Below are 26,573 nucleotides of genomic sequence, written 5' to 3'. Positions count from 1 at the left end.
CTCTTTATCTAAACGGTAAGCTTTTGAGGAGGAAAACAAGAAATGAGTCTGTAGGGCTAAAAATTGGATCCTCAAAACAGCTACACCTGGTATACTAGCAAAACGGCATCTAAAATAAAGTTATTCAAATTTGTACGAATTGTTATGAGTTACGTGAAAAATTAGATTAAAAGCATTCAAAAACAGGTAAATTAAGATGTAACACAGGTAATTATAAAGAAATCTTTTTATCATAACTGGTCATGAAAATCACTTGTGGTTTTTACCACTCATTGTAATAGTTGAGGACTTTTCACATTAGCACTTAAGGTTTAGCTCCCATCAATAAGAAAAGTTTCCTCGGACTTCTAAATTTATCAGCTGATCTGTATTCACTAACCCCATGATATGGTTCAAGAAGTTGCAGAATTGTGACAGTAGGGGGTGGTGTTTACACATTAATGGATATCTGAAAACCATACAGTTTTTGTGCATCGCTTATGTCTGTTGTGAGTCCCTATATGCTCATCTCAAACAGCCCGCATATGCCATTAGATTAATTTATTAATTTATGGCAGGTTTCGTATAGATTGGTTGGCTTAAAGTGACATGAATGAATATTTTGGAAATTTACAAAATCTAAGTCCCGCTAAAGTATAGCCGTAAAAGATAGGTTTTATCTATTTAAATTTGATCTTATTTAAATTTCTCATCATCTCTTAAGCATTTAATAAGTACTGCTGTGTACTACTCCATAATGTGTAACTGAGGTATGCTACAACCTGAGTGTTACTTTTAAAACAATATCTGCTGAGGGATTTAAAAATGAAAGAGCGATTTAGATGTAAAATGGTAACTGTTGAGTCTTTTACATCTAAATGAGGAGGACACCTGTTGTTTTGGCGTAATGATCCACAGAGAAATTCAAAACCATTAAACATAGAATGGAGGGGAAGAGAGCCCTTATAAAATCCTGCAGCAGCCTACATGAGAAGTAACCCCCAAAACAGACAGGAAAAAATAAAATATCAATGGACAAGTTAATGACGTGCTCATACAGGATAAACAACAAGAGTATGAGCAACAAAATGCATGAGATGGAAACGTCTGCATTGGCAAGCATGATTGCAACTGGGGTCAGGGAAGCATGGCTAGCTCAACACATGCTGATAAATACATTATTAGTGGACAAAGCAAAGCTGGAAGACAAGGAAGTGCAGCATGACATTTAGAAAAGGGTTTTCAGGCACAGTAACATAACATAGAGGAATGTTGGTTAGACTTCTAAAAACATTCAACAGATACAGTGTTAGGGGTATGATACAGACCACCACATTCAGATATCCTAATTGAACACTGTGTAATGAAATTAACTTGGTTTTCCTCCCTTAGGATGGGAGCTCAATATGAATTTGACGTATATTTCGAAAGACTGCAGGCAAAGTCCACGATTTCAGAAAAGCAGACTGAAGGAATGGGACAGAGCCTAAGAGAAGTTGAATGGGAATTGGTGGGAAATAGGTGGCAAAAGGTTAAAGACCTTCCTGAAGCACAAATGGGTTTACCCTGAGTGGTAGAACACAGTGATCCAAATGGTTGAATCAATCCGATGGGGAAGAAACGAAGGGATGGACTGAAAGGAACATAATGACTTGTAAAGACAGGTACAAAAGAATATCGGAGAGGCCAAGGGACCAATTGAAAGGAATATGCCAGTGGAGGCTAGATTAATAATAAAGAAGTTGTTCAGTACTACGACAGTGGGGGAAAAAGAAACACAAAGAATGAAGTAAAATGTATGAGGGATAATAATGGAAAAGTTCAAGAGGGGCGAGAGAAATGGCTGATAGACGAGTTACAGGTGTTGGAAGCACTTCAGATCAACAAATCTCCAGGGCCTAATGGTATTCTGCCATTTGTACTTAAGGCAGGGAGATGCTATTCATAGGCCATTAAAACAACTCGGAAGAAGCAACAGCAGTAATGGGCACCCTCGTAGCATGCAATATGGTATATTTAGATTTTCAGAAGGCTTTTGCAGACAGTAAGCATTCAGTGCACATGCTTGGATTGAGACCTGGTTAATGGATATAAACCAGAGAGTACAGGTAAGGAATGAGGCTCCCTTTGGCAGTGTACTTATAGTACTGCAGTGCTCTTCTTGATACATAGCTATAATCTCAATTCTGGTTAATAACCTATTGCTGACAATGCTAAAAAGGAGGATTAACAAACTCTGTAGAAGCAGATGAAGAAATTTTAAAACCGTGTAAAATACAAATTGGGAAATGCCGAGCTTGAACCAGCTACTTATGAAAAATCTTAGCTGCGTATGTCAACACATCTTTTGCATTATTTATATATGCTAGGGTGAGAGGCATTTACTGATTACAAATGTGAAGAAATATAGTTAAAATATCATTTTAAATCAAGGAGTTTTGAATATTACTGCTCTTGAATCAGTCCAAAGGAGAGAAAGTGGACACAGTCCTAGGATTAGGTCTTAAATAGAGAAGACTGCAGAAGTACATGGATCAAATATTGAAAATTCCCAAAGTTAACACTATGGACCTCTTCTAGAAAATTCATTTAAAATGGAAAACAGGCACTTCTTTACCCGAAGGGATGTAGGAGTATGTAACAAGCTGATACTGGTACTTTGGCTTCTTTTGAAGAATTAGATCCTGTGATCCTTTGTCTTTTAGTAACCAAATAGGTCGTACGATGAGTTGAATGGCATTTTCTCTTTTAAAACTCTACTTGTATTCTTAAATTATTTCATATTATAAAATGTTGGAATGAAAACCATACCTTTTAAATCATCCCGGTACACAAAAATCCTCAAAGGATCTGCCAAATCACATAGCACAGAGAGGGCTGTACCCTGCAGATTTCACCATCAGCTTTGACACATTCACTTTTTTCCACATTCAGTTCACTTCATCAGACAAACTGTTACATTTGAAAGCAGAACTCCAATATGTTGTGTTCCAAAATATAGCACCATATGGTACTCTTATCTCCTTGTCACCCGCAGTAATGAAATATTTACTGATGGCAAGTGGGTGTTACTTTCTTGGCAGGACAGTATTCTTTGTGATGACAGAATGTCAGACCTTTGTGATGTGAGTTTTACAACTTTTCAAAATCCTCACAAGCATTGACAAAGCCAGTCTAACAGACTTCATAGTAACTGTGAAGTACAGACCAGAGGACACATGCAAACTAGGTAGAAGTATGTTTAAATATAAAAAAACTGGAGGAACTTGCCACAAAAGAGTATGGAACAAGCTCTCTAGCCATGTTCCCTGTAGCTGATACTCTGGCTTCTTTGACTAATTGGCTAGCTAAGAGTATGGAACAAGCTACGCAGATATGTTGTTGAAGCTGATAGTCAACCTTTTTCAAAAAAGAGCTGGGTGCGATCTATGGATCAATAAGCTACTAATTACCAAGCATGCTGGTGGAGGTGAATCTCTTCTTGTGTTTCAACCATTTTTATTAAATGTTTATAGAGCTGGCAGAAGTCATTTCACGTTTTCAATCATAAAACCTATAGCAAAAACGCAGAACTCCACCAGAAGAAGCTACATATGTTCTACTGTGTGTTTCTGAGATTGTTTTACAGAAACATTTTAACAGACTCGCTTTAGGGTTTTCATTGACAAGGATTACTGGATTGAACCTGATTCACAGTATTTTTAGGCAAGATATACTATATCATGTAAAGCATAAAGTATTTCTTCACCATAGCTTTGTTTTTAAAGTTTTTCCTTCTCCTTAAGCCATGATGCCTGTAACCTCGTTCTTTTGATGTTCTTGAAGTTCTGAAATCTGTGTTGCTGTGAAAAGTGCAGTCTGTCTTGCAGTCAGATACTCAGTGCGCTTGTCATTCCAGTCATGGTCAGTGTAATGCCACACGTCCAGCAGCCAGATGGGAGCAGATTCTCTGCTTTGTTGCTGACGCATGGTTTACTTCAGCACAGGTTGTTCTTGAATGATGGTAATCAAACTGAGGAGCAGTCATTCAGCCAACCTGGAAAAAAAGATGAAATTTGATTGCAGTAGTTGTGACTCAAAATAAAAAAGGATGTACTGTGATATTGAACTTCAGGGCAGTGTGAGATTTCTGTTTTCTGTTGTGGCTTGGTTTTTTTTTTTTAATTGAACCTAGTTCTCTATTTAAATGGAGTCATTTGAAATGACTATCACTTCATATGTATGGGTTTCACTCAACCTGTTCCTTTTGAAAGTGTTCTAGTGTATCCACTTTTCAGATCTGTTTACTATCTAATTTACCTTCCCTAGCAGTTGGTTAAATCTGTTCAGAAAGGAGACTTTTTAATTCTACAGACTGTCTTATATAAGATTATATTTTACACAATCAAGTGTGTATGTATAGCATTGTTTTAAAAGTTTACAGAATTAGATGTTTATCTGTATTCATTGGCAGCTCATATTAGGAAGCTACTAAGCAGTATGGGAAGGTCCTTCTTCCTTTTTTAGGGTGGGGACAGAGTACTCGCTTATTGTATGTGTGTGAGGGAGGTAAATTGCAATGAAGTAAATTCCTGAAGATTAAGAGGCACCTACTTGTGCAGAAGTGCATTTTTATGGATTCTTAGTGACTGCCAGTGTTTCTTGCTTATCATTTCCCTCTGTGTGCACAGTAATGTTGTCCATTCTGTTTGAGAGACTAATTTAGCTACATTAAGAATATGTAAAGGATACTGAATTGTTCTTCCAGCCATGAAAAATGCATACTACACTAATTATTTTAACAGTGTAAAAATGTGATGTTTAAAAAAAACAGAGTCTGGACTTCCTAGTTATATGGCCCTGCGGTATTTTTTTTTTTCAGCTGCTGGTTTGTGTGCAAACGCCTCCCTCCCTCTCTCTCTGCCTAGACACCCCCCCTCACTTCTCCTCCCCTGGCTTGTGTGTGCGTGCATGAGCCAGAGAGAGAGAGCCGGTGACGTCTCCTTCAGCCTGACTGGCCCTCTCTTTTGTTTCCCAGGGAGCTGTGATTGGTATTGACGACGAGGACGACAGCACTTTCACCATCACCGTGGACCAGAAGACGTTCCATTTTCAAGGTGAGCTGCGCGCTCGCCTCCTCCCCATCGCTTGACAGTCAGACCGTCCGCGCCCGTCGGTCAGGCTCGTCTTCAGTCTGCCTGCCGTTCACGTGAGCTCTCAGTCTGTCTCTCTCCTTTTCCCTCGCTCGGCGTTTTTTTTAAAAGAAGGATTATTGTGTCAGCTCCGAACATATGCAGCGCTGTGCACTCCCGGCACTGTAAATTCCCTGCTCTAGAGGGAAATCCTAATATCGCATCTTTCAGCGACTAAGGAAGCGCATAGGAGAGAATAACTGCAAGCTGCGGACGGGGCTGTTTTCTGGTTGGTCTCTCTTTGGGGGCGCCTGCGTGTTTGTGGACAAACGTACACGAGTCGTGCCGCTCCAAGCTTCTTCCACCTTCAGTGTGGTACAGGACCTTCTGTGGCGACAGGACAGCCCCCTCGCCCGCCTGCCCCAGTCTGCTGCCCCTGCCCCGCGGGACTGGCAGCAGCGAAGCGATGCACCCAGGACCGTTTCCCAGGTCTTTCATCTCCACCTCCCTCTTGTCAAGCCATCCTCATCCTATCATCCACCTCACTGCCACCTTGTCGTTAAGTGGCCATTCACCTCTATGCCATCTCCCATTGCTATGTTCCGACATTGTATGCTGTGGCTCTACAGTAGGAAGGGTAAGGTCAGAGGAATGTGGCGCTTTTGATGTTTAACTCTTCAAGAATGGCTAAAGGCATGCTTTTCCCCACCTATGTCCTAAATGCTAAGTTATTTTGGTATAAGGACCCTCTGTAGCCTTAGAGTGGCTGAGTGCTTGGCTGCTTTAAATTATTCTCAATTCCGGTATAAGTGTGGTAGGTCGCTGCAGGATAGTTTTTCGCTGGTCGTTGGCAGTTATTGATTGGAATGAGATGTTGGATGAAACAGCATGTCTCTCTAGTTGAAAGCTCACTCTGCTCGCATATTTGTAGACTCTATTTTTAATTCATTTTTTTTTTCTGTAGGTGGTGGCTCGTTATGCTGGGTCGGATTTCAGTCAGTTAGAAAAGAGAGAAGTGTATGTCGTTTTTAAAAAAAAAAGAATTAACTTTCAGTGCCGTCTCTCTGAACCGATCTTCAGTGCGTAAATAATTGGCTCATGTCATGACCCTTTTCTTTTCTGACACCTCTGCTGTGAAGCACCATTGTCTCACTGCTTCCTCTAAAAACACCACCACAAAATCTGAAGCACGAAGGATTAGTGAAAATGGATTACCCTCTATAATTTGCCCCACATATCTTTCTGTGTGTATATATATATACTTGATTTCTTTCTCTATATATTAACTATATATGTATCAACTTTTTGAAACTATTTTGACAGTGTTATATGGGGATTCCTCTAGCAGAGCAATAAGTTCACTTAAGGCTGCATGAAAAAAGCAAATGAAAAAAGCATAAATAGCAAAATGTAGCAGAAGAGTTATTTTTAATGAAAGCGTATTGCATTAAGTTTAAATATCCCAGATTCATGTTGAGCTTTGTTAAGGTTAAATATTGAACAAAAGGTAAAACAATTTTATGATGCTGCTACACTTAAAGAAATAACAGCCTTGGTTTCCTTTAAATTATAACATAAAGTTTCAAAATAATTAACATGTATTTTCAAAAGACCTAAATATTGAGATACTACAGATAGTTTGATACTGGCAGTGTCAGTAGTCACCTGGAAGGTATACAATTTATTTGTTTCCAAAGGACTGTTGCATCACATTCCAGTCTTTAGCTGTATGGGCCTTGGAAATGGCTTTGTCATTGTATTCAATTCACGCTTGATTGTAAATGATTTTTCTATGCTGGTACCCAGAACTAAGGAGTCAAGGTTGTTAAAAAGTTTAAATGACTGTCAACACCTGTGGTGTACAGCTCCAGTCCTGGACTTATTCAGGTTTTGATTCAGCCTGACTACTTGGCTCTGGAATCCAGGGTTTTTGTTATGTTTTTGTACTTACAAATAGCTCTTGAACTGTGAGAATAATTATACTCAATCCAAATGATACTTAAGTGGACCAGTTAATGCCTTCATAACAGCTGTGGGAGATTTCTGATACAAATGTATTCCTATATAGTCCCCTTCCGATCTAGGAGTTCCAGAGTGCTTAAGAAAAAACAAAACAAGACATGAGCAAGAGCAAATCCTGTTCTTGATATGTAAAAAAGTGCATCTAAAAGGATGAGATTTAAAAAAACGTCAAACTCTTGTTTTATTCCAGACTCGTAGGATCAGAGTTTGGGATCCTCTGATCTAGTTGGCTTAAAAAATTAAATAAACCACTTTAAGGCCTTTCAGATGTCTTTAGCTATGGATGATTGGAGGACTGCAAGCATAAAGACTGAAGCCCTTCACAGGTTTTGTACCCTGTAAAAGCAGTAATTGTCTCAAGCACCGCATAGTTTATGCTGAACTTTTTTATACTGGCTAGCCTTATGTGGCCAACAACTTGTTGGTTTTTAATAAATGAAAGACCATAAATCCAAGGCCCCTAAAGTGTTTATCCGATAAAGTCCTTTGCCTGGAATTCATAATGAAGTCTTCAAGGAGCAGGGCAGTTTCCGCTATTGCTGTGCCAGACGTCAAGCAAAACTTCACAGCATCTTTGTTTTCTGTAATGCTCTGACATGTCGAAAAAAATATTTCTGTATGTTCTACGTGATCATTAGTGATCCAACCAAATTTGAAAGCTCAAAGATGGTTACAGGAAGCAGTCTGTCTCTACAGACCTCTGAAGACCATTATTAAAACATCCTATCAGAAGCTTCTGATTTTTTTTGGGCAGGCAAGACAGTTTCTCTTGCAGTAATAAGTTAGTTCATACCTGATTCATACCTGGGGTACTGTTTGATAAAACTTTGTGTTTCAATTTTATCCGAAGAGCATAGGTCATGCCTGCACAGCTTTACTTTAAGTGCCGTTCATAATTCATGAAGCCTGTATTTAGCAGAGCAGCTGAGGGCCAGAAAAAAACATTCCTCGCTCAGATAGGACCGTACACTGTAAAAGAAAATCTTAAATACTCTCCACCTAAAACTAGGCACAAATGGTTTAGGTTCAGTAGATGGCTGCATGGACATCAGTGCTTAGTTGAGGAAATTAGTTTGCCAGGTTCAGTGCTCCAGATTGCTGCAGTTTATGGCACTGAATCCAATCTATTCATCGTCAAACTGCCTTTCAGAATGCCTATGGACGGATCTGCAATGAATGTTCAGTTCACCACACTGGCAAAAATAAAATTGCACAGCAGTAACCTTAAATTATTCCTTATCATTTTTTAGAAATGAGTACCCTACACAAGAAAAGAGAGGACCGTTTCAAGGGTAATGTTAAGGTAGCCATTGAGTCAGGATTTATTTCTGGAATCAAAATGGGATTATAGGAGGATCCTTCCAGGGTTCAGAAGAGAAAATGGAAATATGTATTTGAGAACTGGCCTGTGGGTAAAAGGGGAGAGATAGCTCCTCAGGTAAATTGTGTACAGTAGTGTGTCGTGGACTACTGTACACAATTTACCTGAGGAGCTATCTCTCAAGGGTATCCAAAGCTCCAGTGCTGTTCACACGGATGTTGGGAAGCAGCAATACCACTTGTGGAAAAACTCTTTTCACCAGGAGTTTGCAAGGGGTTTGTTTGCATGTTAGTGGCTCCAAAAGGTCTTCAGCCCTGCTATCATTAACTGTGGCTGAAAAGCTGATCAACATATTTGTATTCTCTCGAATTGACTACTGCAATGCTCTACTCCCTGGGGTATCTAAATCTACTCTGAACAAGCTGCAGTATGTCCAAAATTCAGCAGCCAGAATCCTGACCAGGTCTAGTGCAAGTGTTCACATTACTCCTATCCTGGAGTCCTTGCACTGGCTTCCGGTCAAATTCCGCATAGACTTAAAAATCCTCATGCTCACCTATAAGGCTTTATATGGCTTGGCACCTCAATACCTGTCTGAACTTTTATCGCCTTACTCCCCACCTCGCAACCTCCGCTCTTCAAATTCTGCCCTCCTTACTGTCCCCCAAGCCCGTCTACATTGTATGGGCGACAGGGCCTTCTCCTGCTATGCCCCCAAGCTCTGGAACTCTTTGCCCAAGGATATTAGAGAGTCACCTTCTCTAAACTCCTTCAAATCTAGACTCAAAACCTTCTTCTTCAGAAAAGTCTTTACTTAACTGGTTCCATTCTTCACCCCTCTGCTCTTCTTAATACCACCTTCCACGGTCTCCTCTATTGTTATTGTTGTATTGTTGTAATTATAATTGTGTCCTATCTTGTGAAATCTTCTTAATTATTGTTGTAGTCTTCTTATTTATTGTTATTGTCATCCTATAAAGCGCTTTGAGAAGCCACCTTTAAAGGCGCTATATAAAATAAAGTTTATTATTATCATTATTATTATTATTATTATTTAATTGAACTCACAATTACTATTAAATAGATCTAATCTATTTAATTAGATTAATCTATAATCTAATTGAGAGTTTGATTAAGTAATCGAGAGCTCAGTTAGAAGGAAAAGCAGCAGACGGTAGGGTTGAGAGGACCAGGATGGGCATGGAAACAACTAGAGAGTGCCATTACCATTAAAGAAAGAGCCACTTAGAGGGTAACAGTCTGAGCTGAATTCTTCAATTGGTAGATGCTGTGTAAGCAATCATCTTAACGCCTCTTAAAAGAGTATAACTAATCCAAAACATTTCACTAACATCTGAATGGGCTGAAGTGCAAAATGACTTCTCATCTCAGCAGTTAGTCATAATAAGAAAGAGAATAAATATCTGGAAGGGAGAAGCTGGTGTTAGCTGTGGGGTTTGGAAAAGGTTTCATTTGTAAAAAAAAACTAGTTTGCTTGACTGTTGGATTGGTGTTCCCCTTTTCAGATGATATTCAGTATCTGTTTGCTTTTACTGTTTAGTGACTTAGAATTGTTTAGCTACAGAAGCTCAATTTTCTCATTATTTGTTGTCTGTGGCTGTGTTAAGTTTCATTCTTTCATTTTCTGCTTCTAATGGAAGCCATTTACGGACAAAAAACAGCTGCCAAAAAGCACCTTGATTTTCTCTCCTCCCTTTTTACTGTTCTTCAGAAATAAACTGTACATGAGACAGAATACATGTTCACATATGGCATGAAGAAGTTAATTATAATGTGGCGTGAATAAGGACTACTGTTGCTGCTGTTTTTTTTTTAAAGGCAGAGCCTTAATAAAATTAATGTGACTTTACCCAGCAAAGGTGTGTCCTTTTAAGAAAGTGTAATTCCTTGTACACAGGGAAATTACAACTGCATCTTCCACTTGGCCAGGCTATCACCCCCCAAGCCAAGCCAGTTAAAATCAAACTTGTCCTGAAGTCTTCACTTCATGTAACACTAAAGCATTACTGTTTGGTATGCAGAGTATATCTCCTGAATTTTCAGTTGAGAGGTTAAAGCTTTGATTTTGGTGTCAATAAGTAAGTGGGTGTCAAAAATTAATACTGGACAGCCTAATTGTCCTCACAGTGAAGAGGATTAGTTAAAAAGAAGAGCGCTCACTTGTGCACAGTTCATATGTTTTACTTGTCAGCTGAAAGGTACATATTTACAGCTTGTAAAAGACCAGTTAGTAATTTGACACCAACTCTAAACCAGGGTGGATTCATCTAAATGTAGTCCCTGTAGCAGACCAAAGACTCAGCAAAATCCCCTCTCTATTGCTGCATTCCACAGCAGTCATCCCAGACTGCTTCCTAAAAAACCCAGCCACCGCGCATGCCTTGAAAACCCCACTTACACATTGACACCTCTAATTAACCCCGTGAAAACTTGGCTTCTAAACCCTCCCCAGTAATATAATTATCTAATTGACTCCTAGGGAAACTATTTGCAAGTGATTGAGGCCTTTACAGGAGTCTGATGGCAGGTTGACTGTTATTACAGTCCCCTCAAAGACGAGCCTGCAATATACTTCTCCAGCAGAAATCTGTAAACGTCAATTAAACCATTTACACTGCAGACATGATTGTTAGTGAGAACTGAGATGCATTCTTGTCTTAAATCCATAACTTACAGGAAAGTAGACGGTTTAAAAGAAAACACCAGAGCATAGGAAGTATAAATTACCCATCCATCTATTTTCTAAGAGCTTTATCCAATACAGGGTCAGTGGGGAGCTTATCCCAGCAAGCAATGGGCGCAGATTAGGATACACCCTGGATGGGATGCCAATCCATCGTGAAGCGCACACACAGACATAAACACACTCACTAAACACGAGGGCCATTTTTCCCCGGACGCCTGTTCACCTTCCAGCATGTCTTTGGACGGTGTGAGGTAAACCAGAGCACCCGGAGGAAACTCATGCGAATACAAGGAGAGCATCCCAGGTCTGGAATTGAACCCAATTGAACCCAGGGCCGCAGCACACTGAGGCAGAATTGCTAACTACTGTGCCACTGTTCCACCCGAAAGTATAAATAATGATTACTACTAATTAAAATCACTCTTTATTTGTAAGACTTGTGAAAAACTTGTTTGGTAAGCTGTGTTTCTGTGTTTCTTTGGTTACATGTCTTTCTGTCTGGTTCGAGGCAGTTGAATTAAGTTATTATCATGATTTTATGGACTGTTTTTGTACTATAGTTATACTAGATGCACTGATTGTATTAATGTTATATGTAAGTGGTTTTTGCTTCCAGTATTTTATAATGTTAATTAGAAACTGCTAATGTATTCTTATTAGTTGTATAATTCAATATTTGCTATATTGAGAAAAACATGCTCTTCACTGTTTTATAAAAACTAAAAATAAATTTGCTGAAGTGACTAATGATACTATTGAAATAACCTTTCTAACACAACCAAAAATATGTACTTTTAGAAAATTACTGAAAACTCCACTTACTCTAGAGTCCAAGGATACTAAGGTGGCTGAAAATCCTTTGCTTCGAAACTTCCAGTGAATTAAGGAAGAAAATGAGTTGCTTCTAAAGCCCTTATTGCATGAGTTTTTAAGGGACAGCATTCTTCAACACTGAAACAGTAACACTCGGGGCTAGTGCAAATTATTCAACTGAGGGTAGATGACTTTTAAAAGGGATTATTACAAAGGAAAACATTGAGAGTAAAACTGTTCTGTACTACAACCAAGAAGAAGTGCTAATGTAATAAAAAGCTCAGTTCTGTCACATTGCTGTTTAGTGTTATTGCTTTATAGCTAAGGTGTGGTTTTATTTTGTCTGGTTTTAAGTAGATTTATACTAGATGCACCAACTGAATGTGCATTCATGGGATTCACAGATAAATTTTAAAGTGCCTTGAGATGCGTAATGGAAGAATATAAAGAAGATGATGATGATGATGATGATGATGATTATTATTAAGATTGAGTCAAATTTCAACCTGTCTGGCAAATCACAAACCTGCTATCTGACAGTTGTTAAACATACTGCCTGTGAAAGTGGATATTCACTGGGCAGACCCAAGCACTTCTAGCAAACTGAAAGTCATCTTCCACAACGAGACCATCTCATGACGGTACCTTTTGTCATGACAGGTATTTCAAGTTATCTCCAGCGATGCACAAGTGGATTTCTGTTTAGATAACTTCCACAGTACTAAGAATAGTGCTGTTTCATACTGCAGATATTATGAAAAGGCAAAAATCAACATTAATACCACTGGGTATAGAGTGCCAGAATCCACAAAAGAAACAGGGAGTGAAATTAGATTTGGATACAGTAAACCTTTGGTATAACGTACTAATATGGGGGAAGATGTCCGATAAATCATGAATGACATTTTTGCATTTTGGTGAGATTTATAACATATTTGTCAAATTGTAGTGTACAGTACTGTACTGAAATTGTTTTACATTTACTGTATAAAGTGTGTTGTGTTGTATGCACCTTATTCAAACGATGTAAAACTGTAATGCAATCACTGTCCGGTACATGTATTTTAACTATTTTACAACTCTTATACTTTCATTTTTTATTTTACTCAAGTTTTACAAGTACATTGAACCTGTTCTCAAGGCTTGATACAGCTTTTATCAGGCAACAGGCTTGGTTATTTTGTCTGCTACAATGGGGAAAATCCAGTTTATCTGATTTTTAAGACAAAATTCCCCTTTGGAAATTTTTTTCATAAAATCCTAAGTCCCTTAAACTGAGGGTTTACTGGATATGCAATGGTAGCAGACTTTAATTTTAAATGCAATATGGTGTTTTGCTTGAACCATTCTCAGTCCAGTGTAATTCAGTCCTGATGAAGGGAGTAAAAGCTTTCTTAGCTCTTTTTTCTCAGACTCAGGAAAATGCAGTTTTTGTGCTTTAATGACTAGAGTGCTGAGAACAGACCAGATAACATGATTTACCTTCTGTGAATAGGGAAACATTAAAGTGTAATTGAATTTTCTGAATACTCTCCTACTTTTAAATAGAAGGTACATGCCATCCATCCTTATTGGTGGGGAAAAAGGGACCTGTTACTCCTGATTTCTAAATTCTCCTTCCCTGCAAGGGCATTACACATCATAACTGCATCTGGACGGAGCAGACCAGAAAGCCTAGAGTTGACAGAGTTTGGTTTCCTGTCAATCTTAAAAGTCTCGAGTGCTAGTTACTCCAATAATAGCGCAAAGCAGATCCACTCAGTGCCCCAATGTGCAAGATAGTTCTGAAGCCTTCCATTGAAAAGGTCTGATTGTAAGAGGCGCAGTCTAGTCTGATTATTTGATATTAAGTGAACAGTACTGTGTTATAACTGGTGTCGATTGAATGTAACACAGGCAGACATATGCCATACTTTGTGTTAAGACAAGTCCCCTGCACATTGCTTTTCCCCACCACAAGTTGCTGAAGTTTGGGTGTCATCTCAGGCAGATCTTTGATTTACCTTGGGTTGTATGACATAGAGAACTCCAGACCCAGGGAGAGTCATGAATTCAGATCTCGGGTGGCATGAAGTTTGCGCACTTTTGAGAAACATGTTTCATTCAGATTCAGGTTGTCATTATAGATTAGAATTTGTTCCAAATTGACTGTTCAATAAAAAAGAAAAACAACTTTCTCTTTCTTTCAGTTCCCTTTGCAGCACATGACATATCATGTTTAGTGATTAGGGAACATCAGACCTGGATGTTTTATACACTATTTTTAACTGAGTCACTCTGTCCTCTCCCTTTGCAGTTTTAAAATGTTCTTTCAGGATGTAGTTGTTGAGCTATATGGCTTTTTCTTGCTGGAAGTAGTTTTGCATGATCTATAGGGGCACTTAATGCCTTGAAAGCTTTGCGCTTTTGCTGAGCTTTGACCTATCCATCATTCTGGGTTCAGCTGTATTTTGCATTTTAATCAGCTCGTTCTTCCTCTGGGTTAAATATTAATGGGCGCCAATGCAGTTCTTTGCTTGGCGTAATGAGGTGCACTATATATTTTGTTCCTTGGCCTGATTGTTTCAGCCTTTCCCCCCCCCTCTATTTCAGCTTTGAGAAACACTGCAGGTGGGCTTGTTTAGAGTGCAGTCAGCGTATTAATGTGCATGAAAGAATGAACAAGCAAAGATCGTGTCGTGTGGAAAAAAAACGCATGGTTTTTCGGTACAGCAAAAAATTACATCATAATATATGTTAGGAGTGGTGTACTTTGTTAGCGCCTAAGCTTTTCTTTCAGTGTCAGTGGAAGACATTTAGATGGAAGATGTTTGAAAATGTAATGGTTCCATTTGTGAAAATTACAAAAAGCCAACATCTAAAAATGTTAATAACTTTTTATCCTCGACATTCCAGCTTGTCAGTAAAAGATCAGTAATTTTCTTTCTGGGCTGTGATTTTTAAATACAGTGGTTTGAGTTAATAACACAGGAGCAGTTTGTTCATACTACACACTACTGTACTAGATTATTCTGCAGAAGGAATTAATACTCAGATGTAGTAAAATATTTAAAGTAACCTTTACCATAACCCTTCTACATCCATTTATTTACCCTGGTTTTATTTGCCTTGCTCAGGCTTCACAGCAGCATTGCGTGTAAGACTGACAAGCTGTCTGCTCAGCCCTTGCAACAGGTTTGTGTGTGGTGTTTCTGCTGATACGCAGCTCTAGGTTTTACAACAGAAGCTTCCAGCAAGCAGCCCAGCTGTGTCTCAGCGTGAGCAGGGAGGCTATGCAGAGCTGTGCTGGTCTGTGTGGCGTTTGTGTACAGTATGTGTTGGCGTGGTGTCGGGTGTTCCAGGGGGAGGATGATGACGATAATGTAGAAAAGGAGGTCTGGCAACAGCGGATTCCAGAAAAATCCCCATGACTCAGGATTTCCATTTAAAGGAAATGCTGGAGCTCAATGAGGGATGCTTATGAGCAGAACGTCACATCTGAAAATTGAAGAGTCAAATTTGAAACTTTGGAATGGAAACACCAACATGTTTTAGCTCTCAAGGCACACAGGAGGACATTCCTGAAACCAAGGAACCCATTAATTTACTAAACTGATCAAAACGAACATGTCTGTTGTAACTGATAATTCAAGAGTCACCTATAAAACATGCTGGATTGTAGCTGTCCAGGATAGGGGTTGACCCCCCTGAACTAGAGTATTCATAATTTTTAACAGATCCTGGAAGATCGTATATTGTTGGAGAATAATAATCAAACAACAGAAGGAACATACCATCAGTTTTCTAATTCCCATAACAGGTAGTCGTACATGGATATTCTGTTAGGCATGTAAAATGATGACTGTCTTTCTGCTGAAACTCATCTTAATGAAACAAAGACGTTTGGATAACAGATTATTTAGCCTACCTACTGTAGGTGCAAAGATCTCATTAGTTGTTTTTTTAAAGAACAAGTAAAGGTTTCTTCGAGGAAGGCTCGTGTTTTTTTTTTTCCTTCTCTTTTCAGCGTGGAATAAATCTTTACTTGTTCCTTTGCAGCCTACGCATGCTGACGCAGCTGCCTACTTGAACTTTTTTGAAAGAATTCAAGATACTGGCTTTAACGACCTGACTGGGCTGCTGATTCCATGTTCCCTAAATTGTTTGTGTAAAGAAGTGCTTCCCGTTCTCATTTTTAAATGCTTTTCCCTTTATCAACTTTTGTCCCCTCTTGGTTTGTCTATTACTCTTGATCCTGAAGAAGTCTCCTCTGTCAACTTTGGCAATACCTTGGACAATTTTGAAAACTTGAATCAAGTAAGAAGAATCGTGTTCTTCTGTATTCAAAACTAAAAAGGTTTAGTTCTTTTAGCCTGTCAGTGTAAAGAATCCCTTTACATGTGGGAAAATATCTGATTGCTCTCCTCTAGAAGAGAAATTCTGTTAATTGATATTTCTAGAACAGAAATATATTTTTATAGCATAATTACAAAAAAAGGCTCAGTATTCTAAATGAGATTATTATTATCTTATTAATGCGTTGTACAACTTTAGTAGTACGTTTTTGCACTTTTCCATATTAAATGTCTACCAAGTGTTGCCCTGAGTTGGGGACTACTCTGAGATCCCTAGCGATAAATGTTTTTGAATGGGATGAGAGAAATCCAGGGATTATTACAGCCAAAACAATTTACTTTCAAAGAAAGATGTAGCCAGAAATGAAAGGTCATTTAAAGCCACTGTAAGGACGTTCAGGTACACAGAACCAAGACAACAGAAGACCCAATATACCTTAATTAGTGTGCCAAAATGAGATCAGTGTTACTGGCATGCGATAGATTCCTCTTCACACACAAGCTCTTCACCACCCCCGACTCTCACCCAATCATTTTAATGTGTAGTGACATTTTTAATCAGGTGCGTAGCCGTAGATTTCACTGGACATAGCACAGTTTTGCTTCCTGTGACACAAATACGAATGTGCAGAAGTGGTGAAACAAAGTGCTGTGAACCCTCGTTTACAAAACACCAGTTTTGGCCATTGCACTGTGAAAAAGGATATTGCAAATAAGCTGTAACCAGTTGAGTAAGAAGTTTTGAATGGGCTTCTCTAATTCGTTCTTTAAACTAGACTGTATTTTTTCCTATATGGCTTCTGATCTGGCTGGGGTGTGTTTGTTTTCTCTTTCTTTCTAGCCCGTGATGCAGACGAGAGGGAAAAGTGGATTCATGCCTTAGAGGGCACTATTCTGCGGCACACGCTCCAACTGAGGGTAAAGAATTTCGTCTCCTACCTTCCAGGCTTAATGTCTTTATAGTGCTGCTTTTAATGGATTTTACAGTGCATTACCTGTTTTGCACACTAGTGGAAATGAAGAGGAAATGCATTTAAGGCTGAGAACTGAAGGGTTTCCATCTAGGTTTAGGAGCCTAAAAAGTGATATCTGGACGTGTTCTTAAGATGGAGTTGAGTTACTTCAGGAAATGTAGAATGAAATCCTCAGATCAGTTAGCTACTAGCAGCTAAACATAGAAGATGATACCACTGTCCTCTTTGTATTCTTCATGTTTGAAGAATTTGGTTACTCTTGCTTATATATTAATTTGTGTAATGCTGGGAAAGGATATGTGTTTGTGCCGTTTTTCAGGAAGGAGAAAATAAAACTCTGTGAAATGCATGTCTTGTTGAACACAGGAGGAAAGCAAAAAAAGAAAATGAGACCCAGTTTTAAAATCTGATGGTCCCGAGTTGTTTATTTAAATAAAGAAAACAGAAGCATATTGCTATAAAGGATCACATTTTATGTATTAGTATTTTACCATTAGGAAAGGGTAGTAAACGTAAGCAGAAAGTGTTTTATGAGTGTGGTCTGTGGAGTGTGCCAATTAACTCTGTACCATTTTTCTCGCTTGGGGTCTCTATGATGGCTTGGTTAAACTGCCCTAAGCACCTGGGTTGTAAAATAGCTGACTGGGGACCTCCACTCACAGACAAAAGTATATTTTTAAAATTATTTAAAAAATGCTTAATGACAAATGAAAAAACTTAATGAAAAAAACTTTCATCTAGAAAAGTCGCTTTTCCATAGCTCATTCTGGCTGAGCTGTGAAGCCGAATGTAATCTACAGTGTGCTTCACTTATGGCTTCATTGGTGCGATACATTCAACATCATCTCTCTCCCAGGTCCAAAACCTCTGCTGTATGTGATATTAATATCACACCATGAAGAAAATGTAAAAAGACAAAATAAAATCGGACACCAAGAAAGGTCATAGTATAGAAATATAGCATGATTTAAAAAAAAATTGAGGTCTTGGGAGGATTCATTGCATTGTTGCGGGGACAAGCATCAGAAGGCCTAATGATCCATAAAGTGTCTTTAAACTACGTAAGGAACCAGAATTGGCAGACTGTAAATCAGAAGATGGAGTCTGGCAGCGGAACAAGTCTTTGAGATTGATGGAGCTAGACCGCTTAGTTTCTGCCAAAAGCGAGATCTCTCCCATAATTCACAGGTTCCCAATGCTTAGGTGACAAGACAGGGAAGCAAGCAAGTAGGTGTATTAAAAGCAAAAAAAAAAAGTTTTTTTTTACTTTGGAATCTCATGTCAACATCTGAAAGTTCCTGTTTTTCAGAAGGCTTTCAGGATTTCTGCTCTTGAAAACCTTCCGAGAAAGAACTGATTGATAGATTTGTTTTCAGGGTAGCTAAACATTTGAATCTAATCAATTATCAGGACAAGATCATTCATAGACGAGGTTAAACAGCTGACAAAGAAAGACAGTAGAAAAGGCAAACGGTAAAGGCAAAGAAATGCAGTATCACTGCCCAGCTAAACTGCATTTTGCTTGTTACTTTTAATCCCCAATTTTCATAGAGAACTGTTTTGTTCTTAAGTGCCACAGAAATTGTTTTCTGTACAGTTTCCTTCCTATCTGCATTACAAAACTTGTGTAAGAAAAATTTGCAGATTAGGAGTGTACCATAAATGCCTCTTTCAGATATGGTTCTGAATCATTTAGTATTTGGTGCCTTCTTATTAATTTTATAATGCTTAGGTCTCAGAATCATAGAGGAAAGTCTTTTATTTTAAGAAATGTTCCTTCAGCATAGAAATGGCAGTTTCACATTCTGTCAAAAATTTGTTGGACAATTATTTTAAAGATATTTCTTACATTATGTGAGATATGTTATTTTCATATCTCTGTGTATCTCACATATCTGTATGTCAGAGCACATTTCCAAGAGATGATAAAGATTATACAGTTAAAGAGAAATATAATCCAACCATCTTTCAGATGCTATTTTATGTACCTTAAAGATAAATCTGATTTGTTTTCTTTTTGTTAGTGCTGAATTTGCTTGTGCCAAATAGCTCTTAACCCTCTTTTAGCAAGTTTAATTAGTGGAAATATTTTGTTACGAATGTGCCTCTCTTTCTTTCTTGGAACTTGCACAGAGCTGAGAAGTGTGAGAAGTTTAAAAGGGGTTGCTGTAAACTTCATCTTATTATGAACATTTTCATTCTGCGCTGAGTCACTGTGTGCAGATAGAACAGCCCAGCCCCTTGTTTGTCTCATAGGAAGACAGGGTGAGGAGTTCATCACGGAATATTGAGAATAGGAGGAAGTGAGTCAGAATGTGAGTGAGTTGTTTAATGATTTGCTAACAAGAAGGCATTTGATGATGGCACACTGATTCCTTTTAACTGTGCGATTACATTCCTTACTTGATTATGCATAAGGTGTTTATTCACTGATCTGCTTGCTAATTCTGTTGCATGTATAAGCAAGCCCTCTTTCTCTGTCTCTCTTTCATTCTGCACAACTGTGAGTACATGTATCTTTCAGAAAATCCACTACATGAGGTGGGGAAAGCATGTGACCAAAAGCAAATCAGAGCAGAGCTTGTTTTAGCTGTTACTCATCTGTCTGGCCTCCTTATCCAATGAGAGCAGTTGTTGATGTGTGTCGCTTTCTGAGGGCAATGCTTTTCTTTTTTTAAGGAAGTCTCCGCTTCTTCTCGGGCAGGGTCCTGGATTACAGTTTTCTGTGTGTGGATTTTTCTTTAAATTTCTCCGTATACAGATTGCAAATGATTGGATTAGTCGTAATCTGTCGAGAAAGGAAAAGTTGTGCTTTGCTGTTGGGTCAGAAGGGAAACACGATTCTAATCAGGCCTGCAATGCCTGCTGAGGCATGTCACTGAAAGATTTGTGTGTTGTAAGTACTATATTACTGGAAATATTAAAGAGACAGGGCTGTCGTTCTGGTGTGTGTGGGGACCAATGTAGGAAGCAGGGGTAAGATTGAAGTTATTAGATTTTATTTAGACTGGGGTAGCAGGGAGAGCTAGAACAACTGTAAGGGACAGGCTTTATAGAACAGATTGGGACATTTGCTGAAGCTGCATGCTTGTATGTTGTGGGTTTATCAGCTGATTTGCTGAGGCGGAAATATTGCATGGAGAGGGAAAATGCCTGTATTAAAACAGGCCAAGGGCCTAGAACTGGTTCTGGTACTTAAACTCTTCGGCCGTTTTCAAGGCTGTGTGAGTTGGGTGTGGTGTAATGTGTTGGGTGGGGGGGGTTAGAGTACTTTAGACCTTTTTAAAACAAGTACATTTTAAAACCAGTAGCGTCTCAGGTTTCCTGCCATGTCTCCAGTTTATCTTCTTTCTCCATTTTATTGCAAAATCATTTTCTAGACAATGCGAGAGGCTGTTATTGTCTTTTTATGAAAAGGGTTTTTCAGATACTTGATTTCTCATACCTAATGTGTGTGTGTTAATAAGCATATAGAGAAGATATGAAATAAGAGAACTATGCAGTATGGGAACAGGAGTCAGTTTTTAACGTGTCATGTTCAAACTGATATCCTAGCTTTCTTCAAGAAATGGGTAAGGTGTTCAAAGCAGTCAGCTCATGATAAATGGGTTAAATGGACCGAATGACCTCCTCTCACTTGTAACTTTTCTATATTCTTATTTTCTAATGGCTTTCTGTTGAGCAGCCATGAACAATCCTGCTAAATGCAGTGGATGGATGATCACTTGATTCCTTTACTAAAGTCTGAAGGAAGTCAGTATTACCCAGCTGCAGCTGGAGGAGTGCCTTCAGCTTTGTGACATCCTGTTCAGGGCTTTGTTTGCTGGTTTAGTTTGTAAAATAATCATTGTAAAATATTTAGAAATAAGTTTGAGAAAAGAAAAAACTCATACCCTGCAGTATAGAAAATTCTCGTTCTGTTGTAGCGAGGAAAGCTGAAGGTTCTACCAGAGACCTTCATCAGTGCTTCTTTTTTCTCTGTTAAGATTTTTTGCTTTGCTTTGTGAACTGTAAATGGCACACATTGTGGTGGTTTTGTAATTCTTGAAAATGCTTATGGTCTTGAATGCCATCCGTTGCCAGCTTTGAGTTAATAACTTAGAAAGCATTTGCTGTTGTTAAAAAGTTTTTTTTTGTGTGTTTATAATTTAAAAGCATGCACACATCCCTGCTATTACAGCAAATTACTTAAATAGCTCAGGTTAAGAAGGAAGGTTAATTGTGTTGGTTAGCAGAAAAGCACACTGTGGTGGAAGATTACACGTATAATGGATGGGACAACGGCGTAGTTTTATCATTACTGCCTTGCAGTTGCTGGGGCCCCAGGTTCAATTCCAGACCTGGGCTGCTGTGTTCTCCCCATGGAGTTTGCAGGTGCTCCGGTTTCCTCCCACAGTCCGAAGACATACATAGGTTAATTGGCTTCTGGGAAAACTGGCCCTGGTGTGAGTGTGTGTATGTCTGTGTCTGTCTGTCCTGCAATGGATGGGTGTCCCGGTTGCACCCTGCCTTGTGCCTGTGGCCACCGGGACCCTGAGATTGGACTAAGCAGCTAAAATGGATGGATTAATAAATTTGCACAGACTGAGACAGACTTAAAGAAAAAGACAGACTAGGGACTTCCCTTTTCCAAAGTGGGTAGGCATGACCTGTAGTGCTAATTTTATAATAGACAATTTCAGAATCGTGCATCTCAGTCATTCTGGCATGGAAATGGAAAATCAAAGTTAATGGTATGGCAAATCAACATATAAAAACCCTCTTAGGAAGTTTTATGCATTAACGCTAATTATAGCACTTAGTTTTCTTGAAAACAAACTTCAGAACCTCTTTTTTTCAGCACTGTGCTATAGTCGTTGGCATGTGGGGAAGTTTTCCAAAAACTCAGAAACAAGAAATAATGTGAGATACCGTTTCTTGTTTTAACTGTTAGGCTCTGTTCTGTAATTAGAGGTCGTCTTGCTGAAAAGTGAGCTTGAAAATTATAAAGAATGAGCTTGAAAATTATAGTTAACCATTCAAATGTTTTTGTTATAACCTTCCTTCAGTTGCACTGTACAGAGCCCCCTTAACTTAATTATTTTTCATTTCAGAATGAGTGAGATCTGTAGTCTTGGTATTATTATCATTGGGCATAAGAACATTAGAAATGTTCACAAATGAGAAGAGGTCATTTGGCCAATCTGGCCCGTTTGGTAGTTAATGCCTTATTGATCTGAGGATCTGGTCCAGCTGTTTTGTGAGGGACGCCAAGGTATCAGCTTCAACCACCTTGCACCTTTCTACAAGTCTACAAGTGGAATGATTATTGGGAGAAAAAAAGCACTTGGAAGGTGGAAAAGCTTTAGAAGATTTTGAATCTTTGCTAGATTTCCTGTTTGATACCCAAAGAGGAAAATCCCTAAAGGTCTGCAGCCTGATAGTATTCAAATTTTATTCCTGCCGTTGGTTTAGTCCAATATATATTGTATTGAAAATCTTATAAATGTTTAGGATTGAGTTCTTAGGAAAGCAGGTGTTGACCACCTAATAACCTTTTAAGTGGTCCTCTGAAAGTTTCACTGTAGTGGCAGCTGATAGACTTTTTTATCTTGTGTAATTTGGGTCTTTGTAGTGTGTTGCCAGGTGGCACAGTGATGCAGTAGTTAACATTGCTGCCTTGCAGCATTGGGGCCCTGTTTCCGTTCCGGACCTGGGGCGCTATCTGCATGGGTTTTTTATATTTTTGTCCATTCTCGCCAGGTGCTCCAGTTTCTTCCCACAGTCCAGGGGTTGGACTAATTGTTTTCTGTTGAACTTGGCTCTTATGTTGCTGTGTGTATCAGTGTGTGACCTGCGATGGACTGGTGTAATAATAATAATAATAATTGCTTACACTTATATAGCGCTTTTCTGGACACTCCACTCAAAGCGCTTTACAGGTAATGGGGACTCCCCTCCACCACCACCAATGTGCAGCATCCACCTGGATGATGCGACGGCAGCCATAGTGCGCCAGAACGCTCACCACACATCAGCTATCAGTGGGGAGGAGAGCAGAGTAATGTAGCCAATTCATAGAGGGGGATTATTAGGAGGCCATGATTAGTAAGGGCCAATTGGAAATTTGGCCAGGACACCGGGGTTACACCCCTACTCTTTTCGAGAAGCGCCCTGGGATTTTTTATGACCACAGAGAGTCAGGACCTCGGTTTTACGTCTCATCCGAAGGACGGCGCCTGTTTACAGTATAGTGTCCCCGTCACTATACTGGGGCATTAGGACCCACATGGACCGCAGGGTGAGCGCCCCCCGCTGGCCCCACTAACACCTCTTCCAGCAGCAACCTTAGTTTTTCCCAGGCGGTCTCCCATCCAGGTACTGACCAGGCTCACACCTGCTTAGGTTGCCAGTTGTGAGTTGCAGGGTGATATGGCTGCTGGCATAAGGTGTAAGCCCATTGCTTGTTAGGACAGGCTCCCACTCCACCCCATCCCGAATCTGATGAAGCCGTTAGAAGATGGATGAATGAATAGTCTATTTCTACATTTAATACATTAAATCCCCAAGGCATCTGTTGTTTTTGCTGCCAGACAGTACTGGAATACTTTCTGGTGGCATGATATCAGCCATCAAGTCCATTTATCAAGCTTTATTCCCCACACTCTGCCATGTTAAACTAGACAGACTGTCACCTTTTCTCTTCATGAGAAAATTGTCCTGCACCAATAGCATAAATATTAGCCTTCTGTATTACTGTCAAAGCTACCAGATGCAGTTGTATCTGTGCTTCCACCTTTTTGTGGCAGTGATTTTGTTGTAGTGGTATTGTGTTGAAGCTCTTTATAGTTTAGGGTTTTGTTCTTTCTTTAAGCTTCCTATGGTGCAGCTGTGGACTGCAGTCATGTTCACCCTGCCTCAGCTGTGAGCATGTAGTCAGACACGTCAACAGTTGGATATTGAAGGATTGCTGGGAAAACCATATAGACGGTGGCTGTGTTCTGTTTGACAGAGTAATTGGCTGCCTGCAGCCCTTCTCACAGCTGGGCAGTGCAGCCAGCAGACATGACATTTAGGCCTGATTCCTGAGGCACATGAACTCACAGGGCTGAATATTCATTATCTATGTTGTTGTAATACAGTAGTCCTTAACTTACAGATAAAAAGATCATTAAATGCATATTCAAGGGAGGCAGTATTTGCCATTGCCAAATTCTGAGAGTTGATCATTCTTTGATAGAACTTTTACTTAGGTGAAAGAAATGTTATCATTGTGTTATCATAAGGGAGCCACACTAAGTTACCACATGCTGTTTTTAAGTCTGTGGCCCAGTTAGATGTCAGTCTAGCATTATCTACCAATCCTAGAGTGGTGGAGAACTTTAGACTTTGGCTGTGCAACGCAGACCTAAGGCATTCATATCCATTACAGCAACTTTGCTCTGTATTTTTTTCTTTTTTTCTGACTCTTGCCATGATGCAAATTGAGCTTCAGTAGTTATTCTCTTATTGTGTTACTATCTTGGACAAGGACGTTTACAATTTAATGCCTGACCATCATTTCATTTAAAAGTGTGCTAGTTCCACATGCAGTAGTGTACTAACAGCAGTATCCTGGAACAGTTAAACAAGCTACTTTAATTCCATAAAATAGGATACAGTACAGTCTTCTTTAGAAATTGAAAACCTGTCATAATGTAAATATTTAGATGGGGATGAGTTTCTGAAACACAACTGAACCATGAAAATCATGTGTTTACACTAACAGGGAGGAGCTTTTAGTGAACACAAGTCACCATTATAATACTAGTGTTGTGCCCCAGTGATGCTACATGAGATCTTGTAGTTGGTTCAGTCGGTGCCGAATCATTGGATTTCGATTAGCAATTCTACTAGGCATCCATTATGGGCAATAAGATTTGGGAGCTTTGTGCCATTCCTTATTCTCTTGGTGTTCCCTTTAGCAATGAGATTAGAATTGTTCTCAAATAATTTGGTCAGAAACTCTGGAACTGTACATTTCTGTCATTTGCTGAGCTATATTGTAATGTGTTTCTGAAGTGTACCTGTATGCAGATCTTTGCTGTTTTTGTTTGTAGCCTTCAAGCCGAGGGAGGGAACATGCTGTTTTCTGCAAGCTTGTTCAAGATTAATTCCTCTAATTCTTTATCCTCCAATATCTGTTTTAAAATGTCTGTCTGCCCTCAGCTCAGGTCCTGGCTCGGTGCCAGTTGGAGATTCTGCAGTGTTTATTATTGTTTTGCTCAGGGTGGAATGATGTGCGAGGTGACTATCATCTGAAAATATACTATTTAGCAGTTTGTTATCTTTAAATGAAGGAAAGAGATTCAGAAAAAGAGAAACAAAGTTAATTTGTTAAGCCATAATTAACCATAAACACATGCTAAACATAGTTTAGCTTAGCATGTCCAGGGGCCAATTTAGATGACTGGTTTTCAATTAAACATTTTAGCAGTGAATATCTATTTTCTTTGTCTAGCTCAGGTAGGCTGTATAATTGATGACAAAAACAGAAACAAGGTAAATGTTTGTGTTGTATAAATTAATTGACAGTCTAGTGTTCACGTTTGTGTTTTTTGCTGTATTGTAAGATCTTGCATCAGAAATGGATACATGCATGGATGAACGGTGATCAATCTAAGCACTGCAAAAACACAAGGTCTCTAGGATTTGAACTGGAGCAAAGCTATTGCACATTGCCATTCAGCTGGCTTTGCTACCTATAAATATTACTATACAATATTGTTATACAGTAGTACCTATACAACACAGTATTGCAGCAACAGAATCCTTTGGCTCTGCATACTGCTTCTGTAAGAGAAGGCAGGCTGTAAAATATCTGTTTCCTGTGTGCTACCATTGCTAGCCATTTCCCTTTTGCAATTTTGTTGTCACACTTCCCAAAAGTCCTTATTTCTTTGTTAAGTATTTAATTGGCAGTACACTGTCACAGTGGCTGGAGCTGCTGCATCACATCTCTCAGTTCCTTAGTCCTGATCTAGATTCTGAAACGTGGATCCTTTTACAGTATATGGTACAGCTGTTCTCCTCAGATCTGCATGGGATTTCATCAAGTGCTTTGGTTTCCTCCTACCTTCCAAAGACATCCTGACTCAGTTAACTAGATATCTCTTAATTCCTGGGTGCCGTATGCTTCCAAAACAGGGTCCAGGTTGCTGTGACCCTTGTCAGGATTAATACCCTTTCTGATGCTGGATGTTTGGATATATTGTCAATTGTTTAATAAACATAAATGTTTGCAGCAATGCACTAGGCAAATTTGGACAATATATGTGAATTCAAGTTATAGTT

At 39.1% G+C, this 26,573-nt stretch overlaps 1 protein-coding gene across 3 annotated transcripts in view; it reads left to right on the top strand.

Moving 5' to 3' along the window:
- The window catches only part of osbpl9 (oxysterol binding protein-like 9), a 68,264-nt gene that overhangs the window by 7,124 nt on the left and 34,567 nt on the right, over positions 1 to 26,573 (top strand). For 2 of the 3 annotated variants that reach the window (XM_088599074.1, XM_088599073.1), the window contains exons 3-4: positions 4,997 to 5,075; positions 17,129 to 17,205. In XM_088599074.1, the coding sequence (XP_088455200.1) occupies positions 4,997 to 5,075; positions 17,129 to 17,205 (156 nt within the window). Of the gene's footprint in view, positions 1 to 4,996; positions 5,076 to 17,128; positions 17,206 to 19,913; positions 20,158 to 26,573 lie in introns of those variants that run through there. The other variant, XM_088599076.1, reaches the window with a different exon arrangement.

This window comes from Lepisosteus platostomus, chromosome 11 (assembly GCF_059453375.1).
Source record: "Lepisosteus platostomus isolate fLepPlt1 chromosome 11, fLepPlt1.hap1, whole genome shotgun sequence".
In the NCBI taxonomy this organism is placed as follows: domain Eukaryota; kingdom Metazoa; phylum Chordata; class Actinopteri; order Semionotiformes; family Lepisosteidae; genus Lepisosteus; species Lepisosteus platostomus.
This window is presented reverse-complemented; position numbering and strand designations above follow the sequence as displayed.